This window comes from Ambystoma mexicanum, chromosome 1q (genome assembly GCF_040938575.1).
Source record: "Ambystoma mexicanum isolate Mex_15411 chromosome 1q, UKY_AmexF1_1, whole genome shotgun sequence".
In the NCBI taxonomy this organism is placed as follows: domain Eukaryota; kingdom Metazoa; phylum Chordata; class Amphibia; order Caudata; family Ambystomatidae; genus Ambystoma; species Ambystoma mexicanum.
Window position 1 is genome coordinate 1,392,721,574 of NC_090922.1, and position 23,793 is coordinate 1,392,745,366.

At 51.2% G+C, this 23,793-nt stretch overlaps 1 protein-coding gene across 2 annotated transcripts in view; it reads right to left on the reverse strand.

Annotated features, from left to right (window-relative positions):
- The window catches only part of LOC138548066 (cytochrome P450 4B1-like), a 252,246-nt gene that overhangs the window by 130,969 nt on the left and 97,484 nt on the right, over window positions 1–23,793 (reverse strand). For both annotated transcript variants that reach the window (XR_011291897.1, XM_069642253.1), the window contains exon 5: window positions 22,983–23,107. Coding sequence is in view for 1 of the 2 variants with exons in the window: in XM_069642253.1 (XP_069498354.1) it covers window positions 22,983–23,107 (125 nt within the window). In the remaining variant the exon portion in view is untranslated. The remainder of the gene's footprint in view (window positions 1–22,982; window positions 23,108–23,793) is intronic.

Below are 23,793 nucleotides of genomic sequence, written 5' to 3' on the forward strand. Positions count from 1 at the left end.
GAGGCTGCCCCTGCACTGCTGTGGGGTGGGGGTGGGGGGAGACATGAGTGGGGGCCTGGTGGAGGCTGCCCCTGCACTGCTGGGGGGTGGGGGTGGTGCGAGACATGAGTGGGGGCCTGGTGGAGGGTGCCCCTGCACTGCGGGGAGGTGGGGGTAATAGGGGACATGAGTGGGGGGCCTGGTGGAGGCTGCCCCTGGTGGCTGGGGGGTGGGAGACATGAGTGGGGGCCTGGTGGAGGCTGCCCCTGGTGGCTGGGGGGTGGGGGTGGTGGGAGACATGGGTGGGGGCCTGGTGGAGGCTGCCCCTGGTGGCTGGGGGGTGGGGGTGGGGGGAGACATGAGTGGGGGCCTGGTGGAGGCTGCCCCTGCACTGCTGGGGGGTGGGGGTGGTGCGAGACATGAGTGGGGGCCTGGTGGAGGGTGCCCCTGCACTGCGGGGGGGTGGGGGTAATAGGGGACATGAGTGGGGGCCTGGTGGAGGCTGCCCCTGGTGGCTGGGGGGTGGGAGACATGAGTGGGGGCCTGGTGGAGGCTGCCCCTGGTGGCTGGGGGGTGGGGGTGGTGGTAGACATGGGTGGGGGCCTGATGGAGGTTGCCCCTGCACTGCGGGGGGGGGGTTGGGGGTAATAGGGGACATGAGTGGGGGCCTGGTGGAGGCTGCCCCTGGTGGCTGGGGGGTGGGGGTGGTGGGAGACATGAGTGGGGGCCTGGTGGAGGCTGCCCCTGGTGGCTGGGGGTGGGGGTGGTGGGAGACATGGGTGGGGGCCTGGTGGAGGCTGCCCCTGGTGGCTGGGGGGTGGGGGTGGTGGGAGACATGAGTGGGGGCCTGGTGGAGGCTGCCCCTGCACTGCGGGGGGGTGGGGGTGATAGGGGACATGAGTTAGTGCTTGGTGGAGGCTGCCTCTGGTGGCTGGGGGGTGGGGGTGGTGGGAGACATGAGTGGGGGCCTGGTGGAGGCTGCCCCTGGTGGCTGGGGGGTGGCGGTGGTGGGAGACATGGGTGGGGGACTGGAGGAGGCTGCCCCTGCACTGCGGGGGGTGGGGGTTATAGGGGACATGAGTGGGGGCTTGGTGGAGGCTGCCCCTGCACTGCTGGGGGGTGGGGGTGGAGGGAGACATGAGTGGGGGCCTGGTGGAGGCTGCCCCTGCTCTGCGGGGGGGTGGGGGTGATAGGGGACATGAGTGGGTGCTTGGTGGAGGCTGCCCCTGGTGGCTGGGGGGTGGGGGTGGTGGGAGACATGAGTGGGGGCCTGGTGGAGGCTGCCCCTGGTGGCTGGGGGGTGGGGGTGGTGGGAGACATGGGTGGGGGACTGGTGGAGGCTGCCCCTGCACTGCGGAGGGGGTGGGGGTTATAGGGGACATGAGTGGGGGCTTGGTGGAGGCTGCCCCTGCACTGCTGGTGGGTGGGGGTGGTGGGAGACATGAGTGGTGGCCTTGTGGAGGGTTCCCCTGCACTGCTGGGGGGTGGGGGTGGTGGGTGACATGAGTGGGGGCCTGGTGGAGGGTTCCCCTGCACTGCTGGGGGGTGGGGGTGGTGGGAGACATGAGTGGGGGCCTGGTGGAGGCTGCCCCTGACTGCTGGGGGCTAGGGGGTGGTGGGAGACATGAGTGGGGGGGCCTGGTGGAGGCTGCCGCTGCACTGCTGGGGGTGGGGGTGGTGGGAGACATGAGTGGGGGCCTGGTGGAGGCTGCCCCTGCACTGCGTGGGGGTGGGGGTAATAGGGGACATGAGTGGGGGCCTGGTGGAGGCTGCCCCTGGTGGCTGGAGGGTGGGGGTGGTGGGAGACATGAGTGGGGGCCTGGTGGAGGCTGCCCCTGGTGGCTGGGGGGTGGGGGTGGTGGCAGACATGGGTGGGGGCCTGGTGGAGGCTGCCCCTGACTGCTGGGGGGTAGGGGGTGGTAGGAGACATGGGTGAGGGCCTGGTGGAGGGTGCCCCTGCACTGCGGGGGGGTGGGGGTGGTGGGAAACATGAGTGGGTGCCTGGTGGAGGCTGCCCCTGACTGCTGGGGGCTAGGGGGTGGTGGGAGACATGGGTGGGGGACTGGTGGAGGCTGCCCCTGCACTGCGGGGGGTGGGGGTGATAGGGGACATGAGGGGGGGGGCTTGGTGGAGGCTGCCCCTGCACTGCTGTGGGGTGGGGGTGGGGGGAGACATGAGTGGGGGCCTGGTGGAGGCTGCCCCTGCACTGCTGGGGGGTGGGGGTGGTGCGAGACATGAGTGGGGGCCTGGTGGAGGGTGCCCCTGCACTGCGGGGAGGTGGGGGTAATAGGGGACATGAGTGGGGGCCTGGTGGAGGCTGCCCCTGGTGGCTGGGGGGTGGGAGACATGAGTGGGGGCCTGGTGGAGGCTGCCCCTGGTGGCTGGGGGGTGGGGGTGGTGGGAGACATGGGTGGGGGCCTGGTGGAGGCTGCCCCTGGTGGCTGGGGGGTGGGGGGAGACATGAGTGGGGGCCTGGTGGAGGCTGCCCCTGCACTGCTGGGGGGTGGGGGTGGTGCGAGACATGAGTGGGGGCCTGGTGGAGGGTGCCCCTGCACTGCGGGGGGGTGGGGGTAATAGGGGACATGAGTGGGGGCCTGGTGGAGGCTGCCCCTGGTGGCTGGGGGGTGGGAGACATGAGTGGGGGCCTGGTGGAGGCTGCCCCTGGTGGCTGGGGGGTGGGGGTGGTGGGAGACATGAGTGGGGGCCTGGTGGAGGCTGCCCCTGGTGGCTGGAGGGTGGGGGTGGTGGGAGACATGAGTGGGGGCCTGGTGGAGGCTGCCCCTGGTGGCTGGGGGGTGGGGGTGGTGGCAGACATGGGTGGGGGCCTGGTGGAGGCTGCCCCTGACTGCTGGGGGGTAGGGGGTGGTAGGAGACATGGGTGAGGGCCTGGTGGAGGGTGCCCCTGCACTGCGGGGGGGTGGGGGTGGTGGGAAACATGAGTGGGGGCCTGGTGGAGGCTGCCCCTGGTGGCTGGAGGGTGGGGGTGGTGGGAGACATGAGTGGGGGCCTGGTGGAGGCTGCCCCTGGTGGCTGGGGGGTGGGGGTGGTGGCAGACATGGGTGGGGGCCTGGTGGAGGCTGCCCCTGACTGCTGGGGGGTAGGGGGTGGTAGGAGACATGGGTGAGGGCCTGGTGGAGGGTGCCCCTGCACTGCGGGGGGGTGGGGGTGGTGGGAAACATGAGTGGGTGCCTGGTGGAGGCTGCCCCTGACTGCTGGGGGCTAGGGGGTGGTGGGAGACATGGGTGGGGGACTGGTGGAGGCTGCCCCTGCACTGCGGGGGGTGGGGGTGATAGGGGACATGAGGGGGGGGGCTTGGTGGAGGCTGCCCCTGCACTGCTGTGGGGTGGGGGTGGGGGGAGACATGAGTGGGGGCCTGGTGGAGGCTGCCCCTGCACTGCTGGGGGGTGGGGGTGGTGCGAGACATGAGTGGGGGCCTGGTGGAGGGTGCCCCTGCACTGCGGGGGGGTGGGGGTAATAGGGGACATGAGTGGGGGCCTGGTGGAGGCTGCCCCTGGTGGCTGGGGGGTGGGAGACATGAGTGGGGGCCTGGTGGAGGCTGCCCCTGGTGGCTGGGGGGTGGGGGTGGTGGGAGACATGGGTGGGGGCCTGGTGGAGGCTGCCCCTGGTGGCTGGGGGGTGGGGGTGGGGGGAGACATGAGTGGGGGCCTGGTGGAGGCTGCCCCTGCACTGCTGGGGGGTGGGGGTGGTGCGAGACATGAGTGGGGGCCTGGTGGAGGGTGCCCCTGCACTGCGGGGGGGTGGGGGTAATAGGGGACATGAGTGGGGGCCTGGTGGAGGCTGCCCCTGGTGGCTGGGGGGTGGGAGACATGAGTGGGGGCCTGGTGGAGGCTGCCCCTGGTGGCTGGGGGGTGGGGGTGGTGGGAGACATGGGTGGGGGCCTGGTGGAGGCTGCCCCTGGTGGCTGGGGGGTGGGGGTGGTGGGAGACATGGGTGGGGGCCTGGTGGAGGCTGCCCCTGGTGGCTGGGGGGTGGGGGTGGTGGGAGACATGAGTGGGGGCCTGGTGGAGGCTGCCCCTGCACTGCGGGGGGTGGGGGTGATAGGGGACATGAGTGGGTGCTTGGTGGAGGCTGCCCCTGGTGGCTGGGGGGTGGGGGTGGTGGGAGACATGAGTGGGGGCCTGGTGGAGGGTTCCCCTGCACTGCTGGGGGGTGGGGGTGGTGGGAGACATGAGTGGGGGCCTGGTGGAGGCTGCCCCTGGTGGCTGGGGGGTGGGGGTGGTGGGAGACATGTGTTGGTGATCAGTGGTGCAAGGTGACATGTGGGTTAGCTGGTGGGCATGGCCATGGTGGATGGGTTGCCTGTGGGACATGAGCAGGGGTGCAGGGTAGTACCCTGTGGTGTGGGCTGCCTGCAGGGGCCGTGGAGGGTGTAGAGGGAACACCTGGGGGGACCCACATGGCCATATCACGTGTAGCATTCCCCGCAACACCGAAATACACGTACCCAGCCAAATCGCGTGTGAAATTTCGCGTGCACCCCTGAAATCCACGTACCCAGCCAAATCGCGTGTTGAACTTCCCGCGCACCCCTGAAATACTCGCACACGTTATTTTTCAGTCAGCGGGTGTCCGTGTTTGTGGGTACCCCTTTGCACGTCATTTGTCCTGGAGGGCCACAGTATGGGACATTCATCATAGCTGTATATAGGTGCTATTTGTTGGCGCACCTTTTGGCGCACATTTTTTACAGGCGCAGGGACGCTACTGCCTGCTTTCTTGTGGCGGTCGTGTTTGTGCCTGTGCGCTGGTTTGACCGTGCGCTGTTTTGCACTATTCGATTCCATGAATACGTGTTGTAGGCGAGCGTGTGGGCGTTCGGCGCACTTGCACCCTGTACTTCCCCCATGACGCCCACATTTTGGCAAGTTGTTCCCCATTCCGAGTGTTACGCCCCGTGTTCCGCCTACTTTTGTTGCGTGCGCCGCGCTATGTGCGATTTTCGCTGTGGCCTGTGCGATTTTCGCTGTGCCCTGGCGCACGCCGTTAGATGGCCTGTGCGCCAACGTGCGCCGCGCACTTTTTTAGCGCACATCAGATGGGTTTTTTCACGCACGCCCTTCCATGAATCGATGTGTGCTGCTTTTCGTGCGATTTTCGCACTTGCACTGCGATTTTCGCAATTCCACTGCGATTCGCACGTTTTTGCCCACTTGCGCCGCGCTAATTATTCCATGAATCGGCCTGTAGGTCTCAAGAGGGGTGAGGGTGACTGAAAGCCCGCAATGAGCATACAAAGCAAGGACACTTACAAATTACTCCAAGCAGGTGTTATATTAAACATATAGACACATTTATTACAAGGCCTTTGTAACATTGACCATAGTAAAGAATCACGGTAAAACTCAAGTAAACCAACACATCACAATCAAATACAATATATATACAATTACCGAAGGGTCTAAAGAGTTCGAAGCACGAAATATGCAGACCACCTAGATGGGGAGGAAAACAGGCAGTGCAAGTAATCGTTAGACCCAGTTCAGAAATCCATCTTAACAAATTAGTGTACAGCGGTGGGATACGACTGAAGGTATCCAGTGTTGCGCACGAGCGAAGGCATTTCAAGTTATTCCTACCAGGACACGTAGTGAATTGTCGTAGTATAACTTTTAAAAGGCCATAGTCCCATCTAACAGTATGGAAACAAATACCTTGTTAACTTTAAATGCTTCTAAATCCGAAACATTGAAAAAGATGTGTGCGGAGAGAGGTGTCTCCTCTCAAGGCACCAAATTGGATATGATCCAAGAAATCGTGGCATGGCAAGAAGCTCAGCTTGACGCTATAGCTTCCGAGGACAGTGCAGAAGGAAGTGGGGCTGCTCTCACTGGTAGAACCGACGGTTCTGCTGCTGCACTGGTCCACCGCGACCATGAGGACAGGAGGATGAGATGTCTAATGTTTCCTCTGCCAGTGTCGATGCTTGAATTCAAGAAGCAAGAGCTGCTGTTTAGGAAGAAGGAGCTTGATTTCAGTATGGCCAAACTAAAAATCGAACAGGCAGAAAAACAGGGATCACCAGTTGGAACTGGCCAAGTTTCAGGTTGCAAATGGATCCAAGGGTCCTGGACATGGGTCTGGGGCCTCCTCTCATCCAAGGTTTCCAAAGATCTGCTCAGTGTGTATGAGGAAAAGAATGACATTATGGACTGGCTGAATACGTTTGAGTATGCATGTGAAGTTCAACAAGTTGACAATGCTGATAAAATTGCCTGGTTACTCAGCAGACTGCCCCATTCTGGCTGCAGTGCCATTATGGAGATGTCGAAGGCTGAGCGAGCAGATTTAGCAATGTTGAAGTAAACTCTCATTTTAAAGTTTGGAAAGACTCCTGCCCAATATTTAAAACGATTCCGAGAGTATAAGAAAAGATAAGGTGGTACTTGGGTATCTTATGTAACCGAATCCTTAAAAAACTTGACTGGCTGGGTCGAAGGTTATAAGGTTTCTACCTTTGAAGGTATGATAAGTCTTGTCATGCTGGAACATATTTTTGCATCTTCTTCCCCTGAGCTTAAGCAGAATTTGGAGATAAATCCTAAGAAGCTTGCCATTGCAGCAGATTTATGGGTGTCACATCGAGTGTCCCATAAGGACAAAACTCATCCTGGTAAGCAGGAGGAAGGGAAAAAGTCCATAGATAAGGAGGGTAAGGAATCTGATAAATCTTCTTCTGAAAAGGGCCACAAAAAGAAAAATAAGGGTAAGACACAAGAGAACTCACAGGGTAGTGGAGGTCAGCCTCCGAAACAGAACTCTGGTTAAAATAAGCCTCCCTATGTAAACAGACCCAACGGATCTTGTTTTGCTTGTGGAGCAACTGACCACGTGAAGGGGGATCCCCAGTGTAAGGTTAAACCTTTGGGGGTCCACTCTGCTAATCTGGCCTTCTCCTCCTACGAGGAAGAAGAGATTACAGGAGCATCCTTCTCCTCAGACTCCTTCCCCAGTGGGATAGAAGCTGAGGTAGTTTTAGTTTCCCTGGGTTCCTGGGAGCCTAAAGTCGCAGAGGCTTATGCTAGGATTCCAGATAACACCAAACACTACTTTAATGACAGTGTGCTGATCAATGGAGTAGATACTCCAGCTCTTAGGGATAGTGGGTGCAGTTGAACTGTAGTGGATTCTACCTTGGTAGACTCAGAGGAAGTTGCCAGATCTACTCTGATGCCCACTAAGATGGCTGACGGCCCACCTCGTCTGTTTCCAGTAATACCTGTAAATCTTACTTTAAATGGTACAGCAGTCAGGATTCCAGTGAGCATTCAGAGAAACGTCCCAGGAAAGTTCTTGTTGGGCAACAATCTCAGAGCTTTAGGGCTCGTAGGAGACACTGCTGATAGACCCTGCACACGGTCTCAAACAGGGGCAGCATTGGCCAAGACCACTACGCTGCCCCAGCCAAAGGGGAAACCCAAGGCTAAAGGAGTAAGAAAATCAAAACGAGGGAAAGAAAATATTCCCCCAAACTCACCTACCACTGCGGTGGAGGAAGTTGGTCAATCGCCCGGACCTGACGAGGAGGCAGCGATACCTGAAGTATTTGACCCCAATGACCATCCTGAACTAAAATACTTGTTAGTAGAAGATGGTCCTGACAGGGAAGAATTCAGTAGAGGCCAACGTGAGCGCCCATCTCTGGAAGGCCTAAGGAGACAGGCCTGCTCCCAGCTTGAGGGTGAACCTCCTGGGAAGCATCGGATTTATTGGGAAGGTGGACTCCTGTACAGTGAGCCCACAGAGTCTACAGAAGGAGACCATAGGAGGTTGGTGGTTTCCCTTGCTGTAAGACCCTTCCTCCTGCAGCTGGCGCATGAAGTGCCCCTTGCTGGTCACCTTGGTATTAAGAGGACCAAGTAAAGGTTATCCATGCACTTCTACTGGCCCAAGATGGGGGTGCACGTAGAAAGTCACTGGAGTTGTGCCTCCTGCCAGTTATCTCGTAAGAGTGGCTCAACAATCCAACTCCATTGGTACCACTCCCAGTTGTGGGAATACCAAAAAAAAAGGAAAGGGTAGGGATCGACATCGTTGGTCCCCTTGACCCGCAAACATCCTCAGGCAATAGGTTTATCCTGGTGCTAGTCGACTATGCTATCAGATATCCTGAGGCCATCCCATTGAAAACTGTAACTGCCAAGTCAGTTGCAAAAGCGTTACTTGGCATCTTTACTAGGGTTGGCTTCCCTAAAGAAGTTGTGTCTGACAGAGGCAGCAACTTTATGTCAAAGTATATGCAGGCTATGTGGAAAGAATGTGGGGTCACCTACAAGTCCTCTTCTGCATATCACCCCCAGACCAATGGTCTGGTGGAACGTTTCAACAGAACGTTAAAGAGCATGATTGGGGCTCTGGAAGAACCTCAGAGAAGAAAATGGGATCTTATTTTACCATGCTTACTGTTTGCCTACCGAGAGGTACCACAGGAGGGCGATGGCTTCAGCCCCTTAGAACTTCTGTTTGGTCACCCTGTGCGGGGACCCTTAGCCATAGTCAAGGAGGGATGGGAGATGCCCACTCCCCCTATTACTACCAACGTAGTCGACTATGTGTTAGTGCTCAGAAAACGGATGGTACTTCTGATGGGTCTGGCTAGTGACAAGTTGAAGGCAGGACAAGTGCTGGTGAAACATTGATACGACCAGAAAGCTTCCCTCCTCAACTTTACACCTGGTCAGCAAGTCCTGATCATGAATCCCATAAGGCCTAGAGCTTTACAGGACAAATGGTCAGGCCCTTACACAGTGGTGGAGCCCCTGGGTGAGGTCAACTATTTAGTGGACCTTGGAAGGCCTGGACAGGCTCCAAAAGTGTTCCGCGTAAATAGGCTGAAGGCTTTCGTCCCAAGAGTCGAAATCGCAGCACTGCTACTGGCTTCAGATGTTGAGGAAGAGGAGTCTGAACTCTCCCCGACCTGTTCAAAAGCAGTCCTTCAGATAGCTCCTTTGAGGGTGTCCGAGTGGCCCCTCACCTGACTTCTGATTAGCAGGCTGAGGTGAAAAGTTTGCTTAGGCAATTTTCCCCCCTGTTTTCGTAGTCCCCTGGTTTGACACCTTGGTGCAAACATAACAGACACAGGAGACAGCGTTCCTACCAAAAGTAGAGGATACAGGATGTCAGACAAAGTACGGTCTTACATTAAGACAGAGGTCAACAAAATGTTAGATCTTGGGGTGATTGAACCCTCTAGTAGTCCTTGGTCCAGCCCGGTGGTTTTGGTTCCAAAAACAGGCACTTCTGAATTGAGGTTCTGCGTGGATTACAGGGCTCTGAATCCTGTCACCAAGGGAGATGCACACCCCTTGCCTCGAACAGATGAGCTGGTGGATACCTTGGGTGCCTCCAAGTTCCTCAGCACGTTTGACCTCACTGCGGGCTATTGGCAAATGCCAAGGAGAAGACAGCGTTTTCCACTCCAGACGGCCTTTACCAATTCAGGGTAATGCCGTTCGGGTTGAAGAATGCACCTGCCACTTTCCAGAGGCTTGTGAATCATGTGTTGAATGGATTGGATGAATTCTGTCTTGCATATCTGGATGATATAGCAGTTTTCAGCGCTACCTGGGAAGACCATGTGAAACACCTCGGGATTGTGCTACAGGCTCTTCAGGAAGCACACTTACCATAAAGGCTAGTAAATGCCAGATTGGACAAGGCTCAGTGGTTTACCTTGGACATGAAGTAGGTGGAGGGAGGATACCGCCTCTTCCCAGTAAAGTACAAGCAGTACAAGACTGGCCTACCCCCACTACACAGACCCAAGTGAGAGCCTTCTTAGGACTCACGGGGTATTACCGCAACTTCATGGCAGACTATGGCACCATAGCTGCTCCTCTGACTGCACTCACCACTCCGAAGAAACCCAAGAAGGTAACTTGGACCGACGAGTGTGAGAAGGCCTTCAACGGCTTAAAAGACTCCTTGTGCCAGGCCCCTGTCCGTAGGGCCCCTGATTATCAAAGACCTTTTATTGTGCAGCCAGACGCTGGGATAGGAGCTGTACTATTGAAAGTAGATGAGAAGGGTAATGAACACACTATTGAACACACTATTGGTTTCATTAGTCGCCAGTTTAAGGACAGAGAGCTCAGAGGACAGAGAGCTCAGATGGTCCACCGTAGAGAAAGAATGCTTCTCTGTTGTGTGGGCCCTACGGAAGCTGAGGCCCTACCTCTATGGGACCCACTTTGCTGTGCAAACTGACCATAAGCCCTTAAAGTGGCTGATGAACATGAAGGGAGAGAATCCAAAGTTGTTTAGGTGGTCCATAAGTCTTCAAGGCTTTGACTTCACTATTGAGCATAGGCCAGGTTTTCCAACATAGCAATATTGATGGGTTGTCCAGAATGTTTAACCGACCTGAACAAGAGACTCATCCAGGTGTGGATTAGTTCCCCCTGTCCTTAGTCTGGGAGGGGCGAGTGTTAGGAAAGATTTCATATTGTAGGTAATTTTCCTTCCATATGGCAACCCCCAAACTTTTTGCTGTTGTTTTACACCCTGATCTAGACTTTGTCAGAGAAGCGCAGCCTTCCGCCGCACTCCTCTGGGCTTTCGCTCCATTCTTACGGGGAAACTGATATGCCCTTAAGACAATCAGTACCGGGAAACGTTGTTTTCCGTAGTTCTTTTCTCATGTTGCAGCTTTCGCGCAACATAACACAAGAGGGCACTGTAAGCTAAGTTACTGCTCTCTTGGGTCTCTAGTCACTCTACAGGCCTTAGACACTCTCTTTGGATTGTTAACGAACAGTGCAAGTGAATCACGGACTGGACTGGTGGCAGCGATCGTTTCTTTGTGTTTTGAGCTCCTTTTGTCTGTTTAAGCGTGTTTCTCGCGCTTAGCTCAAAATGGTGGCCTGGCTCCCAAAATGGCCAGACCACGAGGCACTTTGTCCTGTCCGCTGACCGTCTTGCCCCTTCACCTTCCCCAGGTCGAGCCGACCCGGGGCCCTCCTTATTTGTACATGTACTTTCCTGCGAAACACAGATGCTTTTGCAGACTTCTGCATGCCTTATGTGTGCCTCCAGGATGTGGGCTGGGATGTCTGGTCCCAATACACATCCTGGGTGCCAGAGAGTCTAGTGTGTCTTGAATGCCTGGGACCACAGTGGTCCCTGATAGGTCCAAGTATGGTGTGAGTGTTTTGTGAGTAGATTTCCCATTGGGTCCTCTCCGATTTGGCGCGAAGGGAACTCTGGATAAGAGGAGGCTGGAAACACCACTACCATGTTGATCTCCTGAGTTCTCACAAACGACGGATACAGTATCCTGCAACTAAGAGGCTGAACCGAGGAATCGCTGGTGACCCACTGAAGGACTGCTCCTCTGCACTGCTGTCGCCCTGTGAGACCATTCTGCCTCTGATCGAACGAGCAGGCCTGTACTGGTACTTCGACCCTTTGGAATAGTGGGAACAACTATTCTCGGCATCTTCATCATCTCCTGCACGTAAGCCTTCGGAAGCATCCCTGGGCCATCCAGTGGACTGACCAGCCTACCCAGGAGCCTTGCTCTGTCACCGCCGTCAGGTTGCTGCTGTATTCCGAGTCCTTAGTACTCTCACACGATTCGTACACTTGGCATTTCCAGGTCTGAAGTGAGAAGTGTGCATTGGGCTGAAATACACAGCCGCTGCGTTGCCCTGCTGTGGTAACAATCTGTGCGGGTTCACTGCGTTTGGGACATCCTCAACTCTAACTTCTGCTGCCGCGGAATCTACACGACGCCGAGACATCCCCTGCTCGTATCTGAACCTGCCAGCACTGAAACTGAAGCGGAGAAGCCTGGGTCTGCCTGTATCGGGGACCGGTGAGTAGCAACGCTAGGAACCGGTCGCCCTCCTGCAGTAGCCTGTAGCTTTTCCTCGCTGTGTTAAACAGCACGCCTTTTTCGCACTCGCGCTCTGCTTCTGCCCACAAGTGGAGGCCGCGCTTGAGTAGCGGAGATCTGTTCGCCCTCCTTTGTTCACCGCTCTGAACTGCCTGATTTCCTTGAAGAGACTCCCCTTGGCCCGTTGGCACCAGCGTGTGCAGGTACTTTTGAGCATAAGGCTCCACTCTTCGTAGGGCTCGGACTTCCTTCTAGTTAGATGGTCTCTGAAGGCGAACTGGGTCTAACGATTACTTGCACTGACTGTTTTTCTCCCCATCTAGGTGGTCTGCATATTTCGTGCTTCAAACTCTTTAGACCCTTCGGTAATTGTATATATATTGTATTCGATTGTGATGTGTTGGTTTACTTGAGTTTTACAGTGATTCTTTAATATGGTCAATGTTACAAATGCCTTGTAATAAATGTGTCTATATATTTAATATAACACCTGCTTGGAGTAATTTGTAAGTGTGCTTGCTTTGTGTGCTCATTGCGGGCCTTCAGTCACACTCACCCCTCTTGAGACCTAGTCTTGAACGCCGCGGTCGCTACCCTGATTGGTCTGGCTTGTCCAGAGGTTACCCTGTTCAGAAATCCATCTTAACACACGCGGTTGTGCCAATGGGCAGAATAAAGTCTCTTCAGGGGTCTCTAGCAGCCCAGGAAGGTGGATGAGGCGATGCAGAACAAGTTTCCACTATTCAAGAAGGACCTCCACTTGAAGGCAGAGGCAGTTCCAGAGTTCGGGATGGTGTCGCTATTTCGCAATAGCAGTGGAAAGGAGAGGGGCCCTCAGGGGCCACTCATGTGTAAAAATGGGCCCTTGTGCTAGGGGCCACCAGTTGGGGTATGGAGTACTCACCAGTCCCCGATGCAAGCATACTCAAACTTCGGCAGGTCAGTCCACTTCGCTTTCAAGTTCGAATGCGGCAAAAAGGACATCTCGGCACCTTTTAGTTCCCGAGATACAGTGATGATTCCCAAACGGGACAGTGGCGATTTCTCCGCTCTGGGTGGACGAATCGACCCAGTTTCACTGCAGCAGGCTTCAGGGTCAAGAGGGTCACAAATGCAGCGGACTTGCAAAGGATGCTGCCACAACAGGGTAACCACATTTACTCTGGTCCTGGCGCACTCGTCTCACTTCAGACCTGGGAACACCAAGTGTATGAAATTAGGTGTGAGGGTGCAGTGGACACAGAGCTAGCAGTTTGCCAAGTTTTGAGGGCCTCCTCGAAACGGCGGCGGTGAGAGAGCAAAGCAACTGGGTAAGCGGGGTCAGTCCACTGGTTGGCCCAGGGACACTTCCGAGAAAGCTTACTTACAGGGTTTGATGAAGGTGCCGAGAATAGTTGGTTCCACTATTCCAATGGGTCGAAGCACCTTCGCAGACCTTCTAGGACGACCAGATGCAGACGGATCCCACGGGACGACATCGGGCTCAGGGTGCCAAACCTTTCAGCGGGTCACCAGCAGTTCCTCGATTCAGCTTTGTGTTGCAGGATACTTGGATCCTATCATTTGTTCAGTGAGAACTCAGAAGATCGACATGGTATGGGTGTTTTTGACCGCCTCTTATCGAAAGTTCCCTTCACGCCAAAACGAAGAGGACCCAATGGGAGGTCTGCTCACAAACACACACTTCATACGTGGACCAATCACAGACCACAGTGGTCTCAGGCATTCACGGCACTCTAGACTCTCTAGCACCCAGGATGTGTATTGGAACCAGACATTCCAACCGAAATCCTGGAGGCACACACACAAGGCATGCAGAAGCCCGCGAAAGCATTGGGATTCGCAGGAAAGTGCATGACCAAATAAGGACTGACCCGGGTCGACTCGACCTGGGGACGGTGAAGGGGCAAGATGGCCAAAGGACAGGACAAAGAACCTTGTGGCATGGCCCTTTTGGAGCAAGGCTACCTATTCATGTCAAACGCGGTTAACACAGTTAACATGGCAGGAAAGGGTTAAAAATAATGCAAAAAATAGCTGCCACCAGTCCTGTCCCTGGCACATCTGCACAGTTCATAAAAAGTCCAGCAAGAGTTTTCTAGGGCCTTTGGAAATGACTATAGACCCAAGTGTGCTGTATGGTAAAATACATTGCACACTTGTTACATGTTGCACAAAAGTTGCAACATGAGGAAAGGACTAAGGGAAACAAAGTCTCCCAGTACTGACTTTAAGGGCATGTCAGTTTCCCCATAAAAAGTGAGCGAAAGCCCAGAGGAGTGCAGCTAAAGGCTGTGCTTCTCTGGCAAAGTCAGTCAATGGTGTCTAAACAGCAGCAAAAAGTTTGGGGGTTGACACCTGGAGGGAAAATGACAAACAATTATGAAATCTTTCCTCACAATCGCTAGTCGGCATCATTTAAGGTTGGAACTAAAACGTTATCTGATCGTCTTCGAACCTCCGACTTTCGTTCTTGATTAATGAAAACATTCTTGGCAAATGCTTTCACTTTGGTTCGTCTTGCGCCGGTCCAATAATTTCACCTCTAGCGGCACAATACGAATGCCCCCGGCCATCCCTCTTAATCATGGCCCCAGTTCCGAAAACCAACAAAATAGAACCGGAGTCCTATTCCATTATTCCTAGCTAAAGTATTCAGGGTACCGGCCTGTTTAGAACACTGATTTTTTTCAAAGTAAACGTTTCGGACGCCCAGGACACTCAGTCAAGAGCATCGAGGGGGTGCCGAGAGGCAGGGGCTGGGACAGGCGGTAGCTCGCCTCGCGGCGGACCGCCAGCTCGATCCCAAGATCCAATTACGAGCTTTTTAACTGCAGCAACTTTAATATATGCTATTGGAGCTGGATTTACCGCGGCTGCTGGCACCAGACTTGCCCTCCAATGGATCCTCATTAAAGGATTTAAAGTGTACTCATTCCAATTACAGGGCCTCGAAAGAGTCCTGTATTGTTATTTTTCATCACTACCTCCCCTCATTTGCGGGCCTGCTGCCTCCCTTGGATGTGGTAGCCGTTTCTCAGGCTCCCTCTCCGGAATCGAACCCTGATTCCCTGTTACCCATGGTCACCATGGTAGGCACAGAAAGTACCATCGAAAGTTGATAGGGCAGACATCTGAATGCATCGTCGCCGCCAAGGGGACGTGCGATCAGCCCAAGGTTATCTAGAGACACCAAAGCGGCCGGGCGAGCCCAGATTGGTCTTGGTCTGATAAATGCATGCATCCCAGGAGGTCATCGCTCGTCAGCATGTATTAACTCTAGAATTACCACAGTTATCCAAGTAACAGAGGGAGCGATCAAAGGAACCATAACTGATTTAAAGTGATTTTACACTATGTTGTTGGGTTATGGTAAACAAGGGATGTGGTGATGGCAGCACAGTGCGCATGTATGTGCGTGCCACCTCACAAACGCAATAAAGGTGACTGCAGTCTCACGGGGCGGCAGAGCACGTACAGAGCACATACAGAGCTGGGTGCATGTAAATATTTCTGGTGTGGCAGCCCTGCATCCATCTATAAACTAGAAAACAATAAGTTCCATATCAAAGAAGAAAAAACAGACTTTCCAGTTCTCTTCCATATGACTTAATCAGAATGCGCTTACAGGGGAGAACTTGAAAGAGTTTGAGAAACATACACACAAAATGAAAAGATCAGCTTATAACCTGTGTAGAGAACATAGTAAGGGGCCGCCAGTATCTTTAATAAGCACTTTACCTTTTGACAAAAAAGATAATGCCCACAACAGCACAGCATGTATCTGCTTGCCCCAAAAAGCCTAACCAAGCTTTCCTGCACACTACACTTTACATTTCTCAAGGTATCTCAGTTACATGTATGAATGGGAAAAGAAGTAGCACAGCCTACAAGCCATACTACGGGACACAAAAAACGTATTTTCTGGTGTTATGTAATATTTGGAATCCCATACATTTCCAGTTTCCCTCGGTCTTCGGCGCTCTTCGGCGCCCTGCCTTTTGATCGCCGATTGGATCCTTTACTCTGTATAGCGTCAGAAGACAGCCAAAGACCTGGCCAGCTTGGAAATGTACGCGATACCAAATATTACAAAACACCAGCAACAGCCTGGCCCCAGTAATATTCAGGGTCCATTTCAGGGAGAGGAAAAACACACGACTAAGCAAAGGATGGAGGGGCTTATCCCTTAGAGATCATGGGACAAGTATGACCATTTTCATAGAAAACTGTCCAGGAAGGCAAATAACCGATAAGTAATTTGATGCATCAGGGGAGGCAGGAGGTCACAGTGTCATCTGTATTCATTGGAAAGGATACTAAGCCTAGGTAACTATATTCAGGGCTACAAAAAGCATCTGTGATATAGGAGCCATTGATTAAAGAAACTGCAGTCAAGCTGGTTTTCTGGATCAGTTATAGAGTTGCCACCCACATCAATTTTGTACAGACTGAATATTCATAGAGCCATGTCCTTCCGATTGACGGACAATGCATCGGGATTGTCTCTCACCCATGGAAATCTTTGTTTCTCAACACTCAGAAGGGGCGTAGCAGCAGAAGTGGCCTCTATCAGCCTGAGCAGTTATCAATGGGCCTCCTGCCTGGCTTGCAATTGCATTTTAATTGTGATGCTCGTAGGAGTTGTGCTCGTAGGAGTTGTGAATTACAGCTCCATTGTCTCGTAAAGGCTGTTCAGTAGGCAACAATTAAGGTGAAATCAGTGATTTGGACAAGTTCAGTGACCCTTTTATGTGCATAATTACAACTTCATGCAAAGTGCTAATGTTAGGGCTGTTAATTGTGATGGCCCATATGGATTTTAAAGCCAGTAAACCAGGTCTTCTGTAGCCATTTGGTTTTTCTGTGAAAGATAAAACATGGTGGCAAGCGGCGAGCCCGCCAGTGAGGGCCCCACCACCTATCGAGTCGCCAGTGAGGACAACAGTGCTGTGGCAGGCGGTCAGTGTGAACTTTGGCAACAACAGAACAGACATTTCATGGTTGTACTGGATGAGTTTTCTCGCTATGCAGAAGAGCGACTCCTACATTCTATGGCAGCCTAGTGAGTCTTGCCCATTCTGACCCACATTTTTGAGGCTCAAGGAATACTGGAAGACCATTTAGTCGGGTAATGGGTTCAAATACATCTCGCCCTACCCCAAATAAGCCCCTATGGCAAAAAGTAGGAAACATTATGGTTTCAAAGGCATTGGCCCTCATTACAAGTCCGGCAGTAGCTGTGCCGGTAAAACCGGCATGCTGCCGCCGGACTTTGCAATAGTTACCCGTGCCTGGCTTGCCAGAGGATTATGACCCCAGTGTTCCGGGAAGTCAGACCCCGGTAAATGTTAATCCCCATTCCCATTTAAGCACTGGCACCGTCAATAACGGTGCCAGTGCTTCTGTGTAGGTCTGCTTACCGTAGCCCCTGTGCCAGGCAGGGACCGACTTGCTGGGCACAGCAACTCCGGCAAGCAGACCCCCTAGTGTGCCGGTCTGGTAACAACAGTGCCGGTAGGCTTCCTGGCACCGTTGTTACCGGACCGGCAAACTTGTAATGAGTCCCATTGACTTTGTACTCAGAAACTTTACCAAACAAACTTTAAGTCGTCATCAGCTCCTAAAAAGATGGTTCTGGGTCAGACAATACTAAGAAGTCATCTGCATATAAGAGTACTTTTGAGATGCAATTACAAACAAAATACCCTCTATGTCCAGGTGTGTTTCAATTACAATGCTTAGTGGTTCTATAAATAAATCAAATAATAAAGGGGATAGGTGACAACTATGGCATGTCCATCTTCTTATGTCTGTATAATGGAGTAAAATCTGGGGTGTCTGGCAGTGGTTTTACATCAAAGCCTTAAAAAGCTGCAGAAGCTGCAGAAAAAACACTAGGGCTCCTATTCACAGAACTTGTTCCTAGTATAACCTATTAACCCATCAAAAGCTTTTTTCGGTGTTAATGCTGACAGCTGCACACAAATCAACTGAGTTGTTTCCTAAGGCGAACACCAGTCAACAATTCTCTCATATGATTATAGCTTTTATGGCAACTTAGAAAACTTGCCTGATTTTTATGAACCAATTTAGGCAACACACTTTTAAGTCTCCTAGCATAGATTTTAGCTAAGTGTTTTACATCCTTGTTTACCAATGAAATTGGGCGGACATTACTACAGCCTGCGTGATTTTTTCCCCATTTTAGGAATAGCAGTAATCAACGCTGACTGCATAGACTAACTTTCTCATTTGCAATCATTTCCATGTACAGCTTGCTAGGGGAGCTTTTCTAAAGTTTACCTGTGGTAAGATGTTATAAAACTATTCCTTGGTATGCGGAGCACCAACTTCTAGTATAAGTCTGTACTAATCAAGGTTTTGGAAGTATAACAGAGCAGCCAGGCTTATTTTAGGAGGGAGATGTGAGCTGTAGGTAAGTATTAGGAAATCATCAAATGCATAGGCCCAAAGAAGCACTTACACACTTTAAGTTATAGTAAAATAGTTACTTATTTTATATACACAAGGTTAGATAAAGTTACATCTGAGGAATACCCAAGGTTAAATAAAGTTACATCTCTTGAAAGTAAGTACTATTTCAAACTAATCAACACCATAGAAAACCAATGCAATACTTCACGTGAGTAAAGCATGAGTTAAGACTTGTACAATTAAAGAACAACGTTCAAGGTAAGTAAAATCACTTGTTAAAGCAACTCAGAAAATGTTCTGTTGTAGAAATAAAAAGGTTAAGCAACACCAACAAAAGCAGGTCAATACTTTTAAAGACTTGTATTACTTTTCTGAAGCCTTAAGGCTTTAAGAGTCCATCCCTATCTAAGCTCCGAATGTCTGACTGTAGGTAAAGCAGATCAGGCACAGATGCAGAACATGCACAGTTCCAGAGGACTATTCAATTACAAACAGGCTTTTGTTGGTCAAATAACATTTCTGAGATCTTGGGAAAGGCTCCCTATGGGCTCACAAGCTTTCAGCTGGGGTGAATAGTATGGGCAAATACACAAACACTGGAAGCAGCATTCTAGCAACAAGGGAGCGACAGAATGACAAGGTAAGAATGACCAAGAGTCCCACCGTAGAAGTGTTGAAGAAGATGCAGCTGTATGCTTTCATGGTGCAGCAGCTGTGGACATGGTCTCCTGTTCGTTGGTTGTTGTGACGAAAAAAGATACTCCTGAAAGGATGTCACAACAGCAGACGAGAGACAGGACTCCCATCAAAGGATTCTTCATGCTTCAATGTTGATCTGCAGTTTTGGTGCCTTTTTACAGGCTTCTCTTCCGAATGATTCATCTTGCTTGCTCGGTCCTGCACTCTGGTGAGGAGACTTCGAGCAGGTGGATCTTTCCACTGGAGGTCTGAAAGGAGTCCACCAAAGTTTTGTGATAGCAATGCATTGTCTTGCCATGTGTGAACTATCAGGCTTGGGGTCCCAGTGTATTGGCGGTTTGCAACCCAGGAAGGATACAGGTCATGGCATGGCTTGAATTGAAGGTCGCCTTAGGACTGACTATGTCCACCAGTCCAAGGGAGGAGGAAGTCCTCTTTGGAGCTTCCCTGCCGATTTGAAAATGGGGTCAGGACAGCAGTGGTACTTCTGCAGGCTTCTGAGGCTGGAGGGGCTGCAGGCATCTCTGGTCATCTTCTTCGGTTCTTCTGTTCCAGTGTTTGACTTGCCTTTTGCTGCACGATCCTCAACATTTACCAATGAACCCAGCAAATCAACATTCATGCTACATTCAAACTTTGGGGGGTGTCCTTTCAGTACAGTCAACCTCCTAGTTGGAACTAGTTCCATGCAGGCATCCCAGAACGTCCCCCACCCAGAACGTCAGAAAGACCAAGAGAGGAGAAGTGCACAAGAAATGGCAAAAAAGGTGTGCCATTTTGGGTCAGTGTTGACCCGTCTGTGTATTACTGCAGCTGTGAAGACAGCCTGCCAGTAGAAATTACACAAAAGTGAGTAGAAGAGGTCCACTGCCAAAAGCCATTCAGGTTTGCTTATCACTGTAACAGAAATGGTACAGGAGCATGAGAACGATGATACTATGCAACCCCTCAGCACTCCACAGGTTGGTGTGTGCTGATTTCACAAAAGGAACAAATAAGATAAAAAGTATCCCTGTAACCTTGAGAACAGTAGTGTGTCAGGGAGAATTCTCAAACATGTCCTAATTCACTTCACCTTAGAGACCCCCAGCAACTTTGCTGGATTTTTCTGAGGATTTTTTTTACCTGCAAAGAGTGTGAGCCTTTCTTCCCCGTATTTCATGTATTTTGATGTGTATTTTATTCTTGTGTTCTTTGATTATGGAGTTTTAAGATAACTCCATAGGCATCTTTTCATGTGTGTTACCCAGCGCCCTCAGTGCAGTGACACCGGGATGTCTTTTAGACTTCCAAAAAGTTTAAATACCTTCTTTGGGGTGAACAACTGTTCCCCAGAGAATGTAAAGTGAAATTGACTTTACTAGTCTTTTCAAATTTCTAGACCCAGCACACTATCTTACAATATGAGTGCTGGAGGGTTTACATAGTATCCCCTGTGTCTAAATACTCATGTACAGTCAAATGCTACCCTTTCCTATCGAAATGGCTGGTGGCAGTGGTTTTACAACAAACTACCATGATTTTTCCCGACCGTGAACCCCGGTAGCTAAAAATAGCGGCAGCCATGTTTTTCAAGATGGCGCCTTAAGCCCTTTTGTTTAAACAAGGCCCGGTCTTCTTTTTTCACCATTTCTTTTTAGAAAGGTCCTTCTAGAGTTTGTCTCTGTGCGTCAAACCAGGTTTGGTCCCTTTGTTCGTATGCCTTTGGTGGGCTTCATGACTGAAGCCTCTGGCGTCCGGGTGTCTGGGGTGGGCAGGAAGTGAGGGAGGTGCCGAAACTCCCTGTGCCTAGTCTCCCAGGAGACCCAAATACACTCTGGCATGATTGGCTGGCTGACTGTCGGACAAGGACAACTACCCTGCTGGGTGAGTGACAGCTAGGCTGGAATGAAAGGGAGAAAACCGTTTAAAAGGCGAGTCTCTTGGACTGGAAAGCAGAGTCGACCACTGGAACGAAAGAACCAAAGATGAGCTGGGAGAACACGCCTGCTGCAACTCCTGGACTGTTGGTTTGCCCGGTGAAGCCCTGCTGCAGATCTGAATTGCCTGAAACTCGCTTGACAGAGAAGTCCTTCAAGGACGACTTCTCCCTTTGAGTTGGTGGGACCAATCAACTTGTAAGCCACCTGGATACCATTCTCGAAGCTGGTTAGGATAAACCAGGGGGAAGGACACCAGCTTGTGTGCTTGACTACAGCTACTCGAACTGAAGTGACTCCATTTTGTCAGCGTTTTCCGACGATCCCGTGCAGTGCAGGAGTCCCCCGACGTCCTCTCTCTTGTCCCCACGACTGAGGCTCAGAAACAGTGAGATCTGCAGGAACTGCCAGGAACCAATGTCTTCAGCTGCATCTTTTGCTTCATATTAGGTACTGTGCCAACCCTAATGAGAGAACGCAACACTTGCGGTGAAAGTTCATGGAACTTTCCCAACTTGCAGGCCTAATCAGGTTGTGACTCAACATATGATTCTTTTTCGTACAAATTACTTCTGAGAACTTTTGCAAAGACTTTACCGTTTACTACAAGTACTGCTCTTTCGTATCCAAGACACTAGTCCATTGACTTTGGCCTAGGCCTATTGAACTGAATCGAGTCCTCTGGTGAACTGAAACTATTTACACTGCCTAAGAAAGTATTTGATCTATTCTGCTAACTTGTGCCTTTTACTCCCATTCAAAGTAACTGAAATACCATTTTGCTCCTATTTCAGGGGAGCCTAATTTACTCAGAAACTTATTGGTTCAGTACTGAAGTGCGTTTGTGTATAATATTAAGTTGCCTCCTTCTAGTGAATGATTTCTAAATGACTGTAATAAACTAATAAGAGTTTTACCAAGAACCCTTGAGTGTCTACTTGAACCACTATGATTGTAAGACTTCTGTGTAACATCCTTGTACTGCTCACATTCCCTCTTGAGATAAGCCTGGCTGCTCAGCTCGCTACCAAAAACTGTATAGTACAGACTTATACCAAAGGTTGGTTTTGCTTACACCTGTAGTCCTAGTTGTATGTGGTGGTCCCAGAGGGTACTGCATGCAATTCTGCCTAACATAGTTCGTAAGGAAAATAAAAATATAAAAAGGAGAGCCCAAAGGGCTCCCAGCAACACTGCACAAAGGGTGCTGTGTGCTGCCAAAGTGAAGCACATATGCCTTAAAAAGTATGGAGTAAAGCAAGCAGAATGAATAAGGGTTCCCAGAGTCAGAGCAACAAGAATGAGTGAGCGGGAAAAATGCTCCCCTCATTCAGGAGGACAAGAAAAGGTCCAAGAGTCAGCAAAAAGTGCTGGGCGTCTCACAGCTAGAGGGGATCTGGCATAAATATGAACAATCTCCCTAACACAGACATTTTAAAAAAAGGATTAAGAACGTGACTAAAGTTTTTAAAAACTCAATCGGAAACCCGTCTGGGCCTGGACATTTCCCCGACGTCATAGCCTCCACACTTTGCTGGCTAGATCTTTCTGCAACCCAGCAAAGCTTATCTGGCTCTTCCAAACTAGGGTTATCTACCCGACTCATCAGTAATCTAATCTATACACAGATCATGCAGCTGGAAGCCAAGAAGAACCAGGTGTGGCGGAGGGGTGGTATGTATGATCAGGCCAAGTCAAAACATGTCATAGTAACGCATTTCCATATCCGCAGGGGACCTCCAAGTGCACGCCTTTCAGCTGGATAGAATGGGGCACCTTTTTGTATAAAACATGTTCTGTTAAACCCATGCCTTAAATGATTCCTTTGGCCACACGCAGTGGATGTATTCTGCTTGTAGTACAAAAACTATGGTATTTGGAAAATATCTATGATTATGAGCCCAAGACTTACATCCAGCGGGCGCTCTGGTGGAGGGCGGACACCTCTTACACCTTCATTACAAAGCATTTCAGGACCAACAGGAAATGAACACCAGAAGGCTTCATTTCCCTTTGTGTGTAGAATCTGTATTTCTTGAGCACGCTACGGCAAGTCCCTCCTTGATTCCAGTATAAAAGGCAGGTGCACTCACCTATCAGTCTGGCAGTTGCTTTCATAACTGAAGGCACTTTTCATGATGCTGTCGAGGGTCATCAGACTGACGTGCTGAAAGAGTTCCACCGACTTGTCCTCAACATTGAGCTTTTCCCATTTATCCTGATATGACAGATACAAGAAATAGTATGGTCATTTACATATAATACTGTAGTATAATTACTAATGCCCAACAATAATATTGATTAATAAAACTTAGCAGAAAAAAAAACATTATGAAATATACTGCCACAGAGAACTTAAACTGAACTAAGCTACCTCGATTTAAAGAAAACTTGCAACACCTGGTGTATCATTTGCCAGTCTAGTGCACTCTCTCTCTCTCTCTGTCTCCCTCTGGGTCGCTCTCGCACTTTATGTCTCAGTTTCTTTCTATGTGGTTGAGTGTGTCACAGGTAAGTGCTAAATAAAACAAAGCTATTGATGATAGCTGTGCAATCGGAAGTAAACCTTAAGTAGCCATAAAGAATTGATTTAATTCTGTTCAAATTCTCAAATTAGTATTTTATTTTCAAATGTTAATTTCCAATGATCACTTTCAGCATATATTGTAGTCATAATAAGAATTATTATGCCTTACTGCCTATACAAAGGGCTTACTGAGCAAAGCACATTATCAAAAGCATAAAAGTAATTTTCTATTGGGTTTTCATTCCAAGAGGGACAATCGGGTGTAACCGTATTTTACTCTTCCTAAATACCAGTTTGAGAAAGGGGAAGGGGACAAATAGCACCAGCGAATTTTCGAGGTACTGAGTGAAAAAAATCGCTTTTTCCTGCCCTGGAAT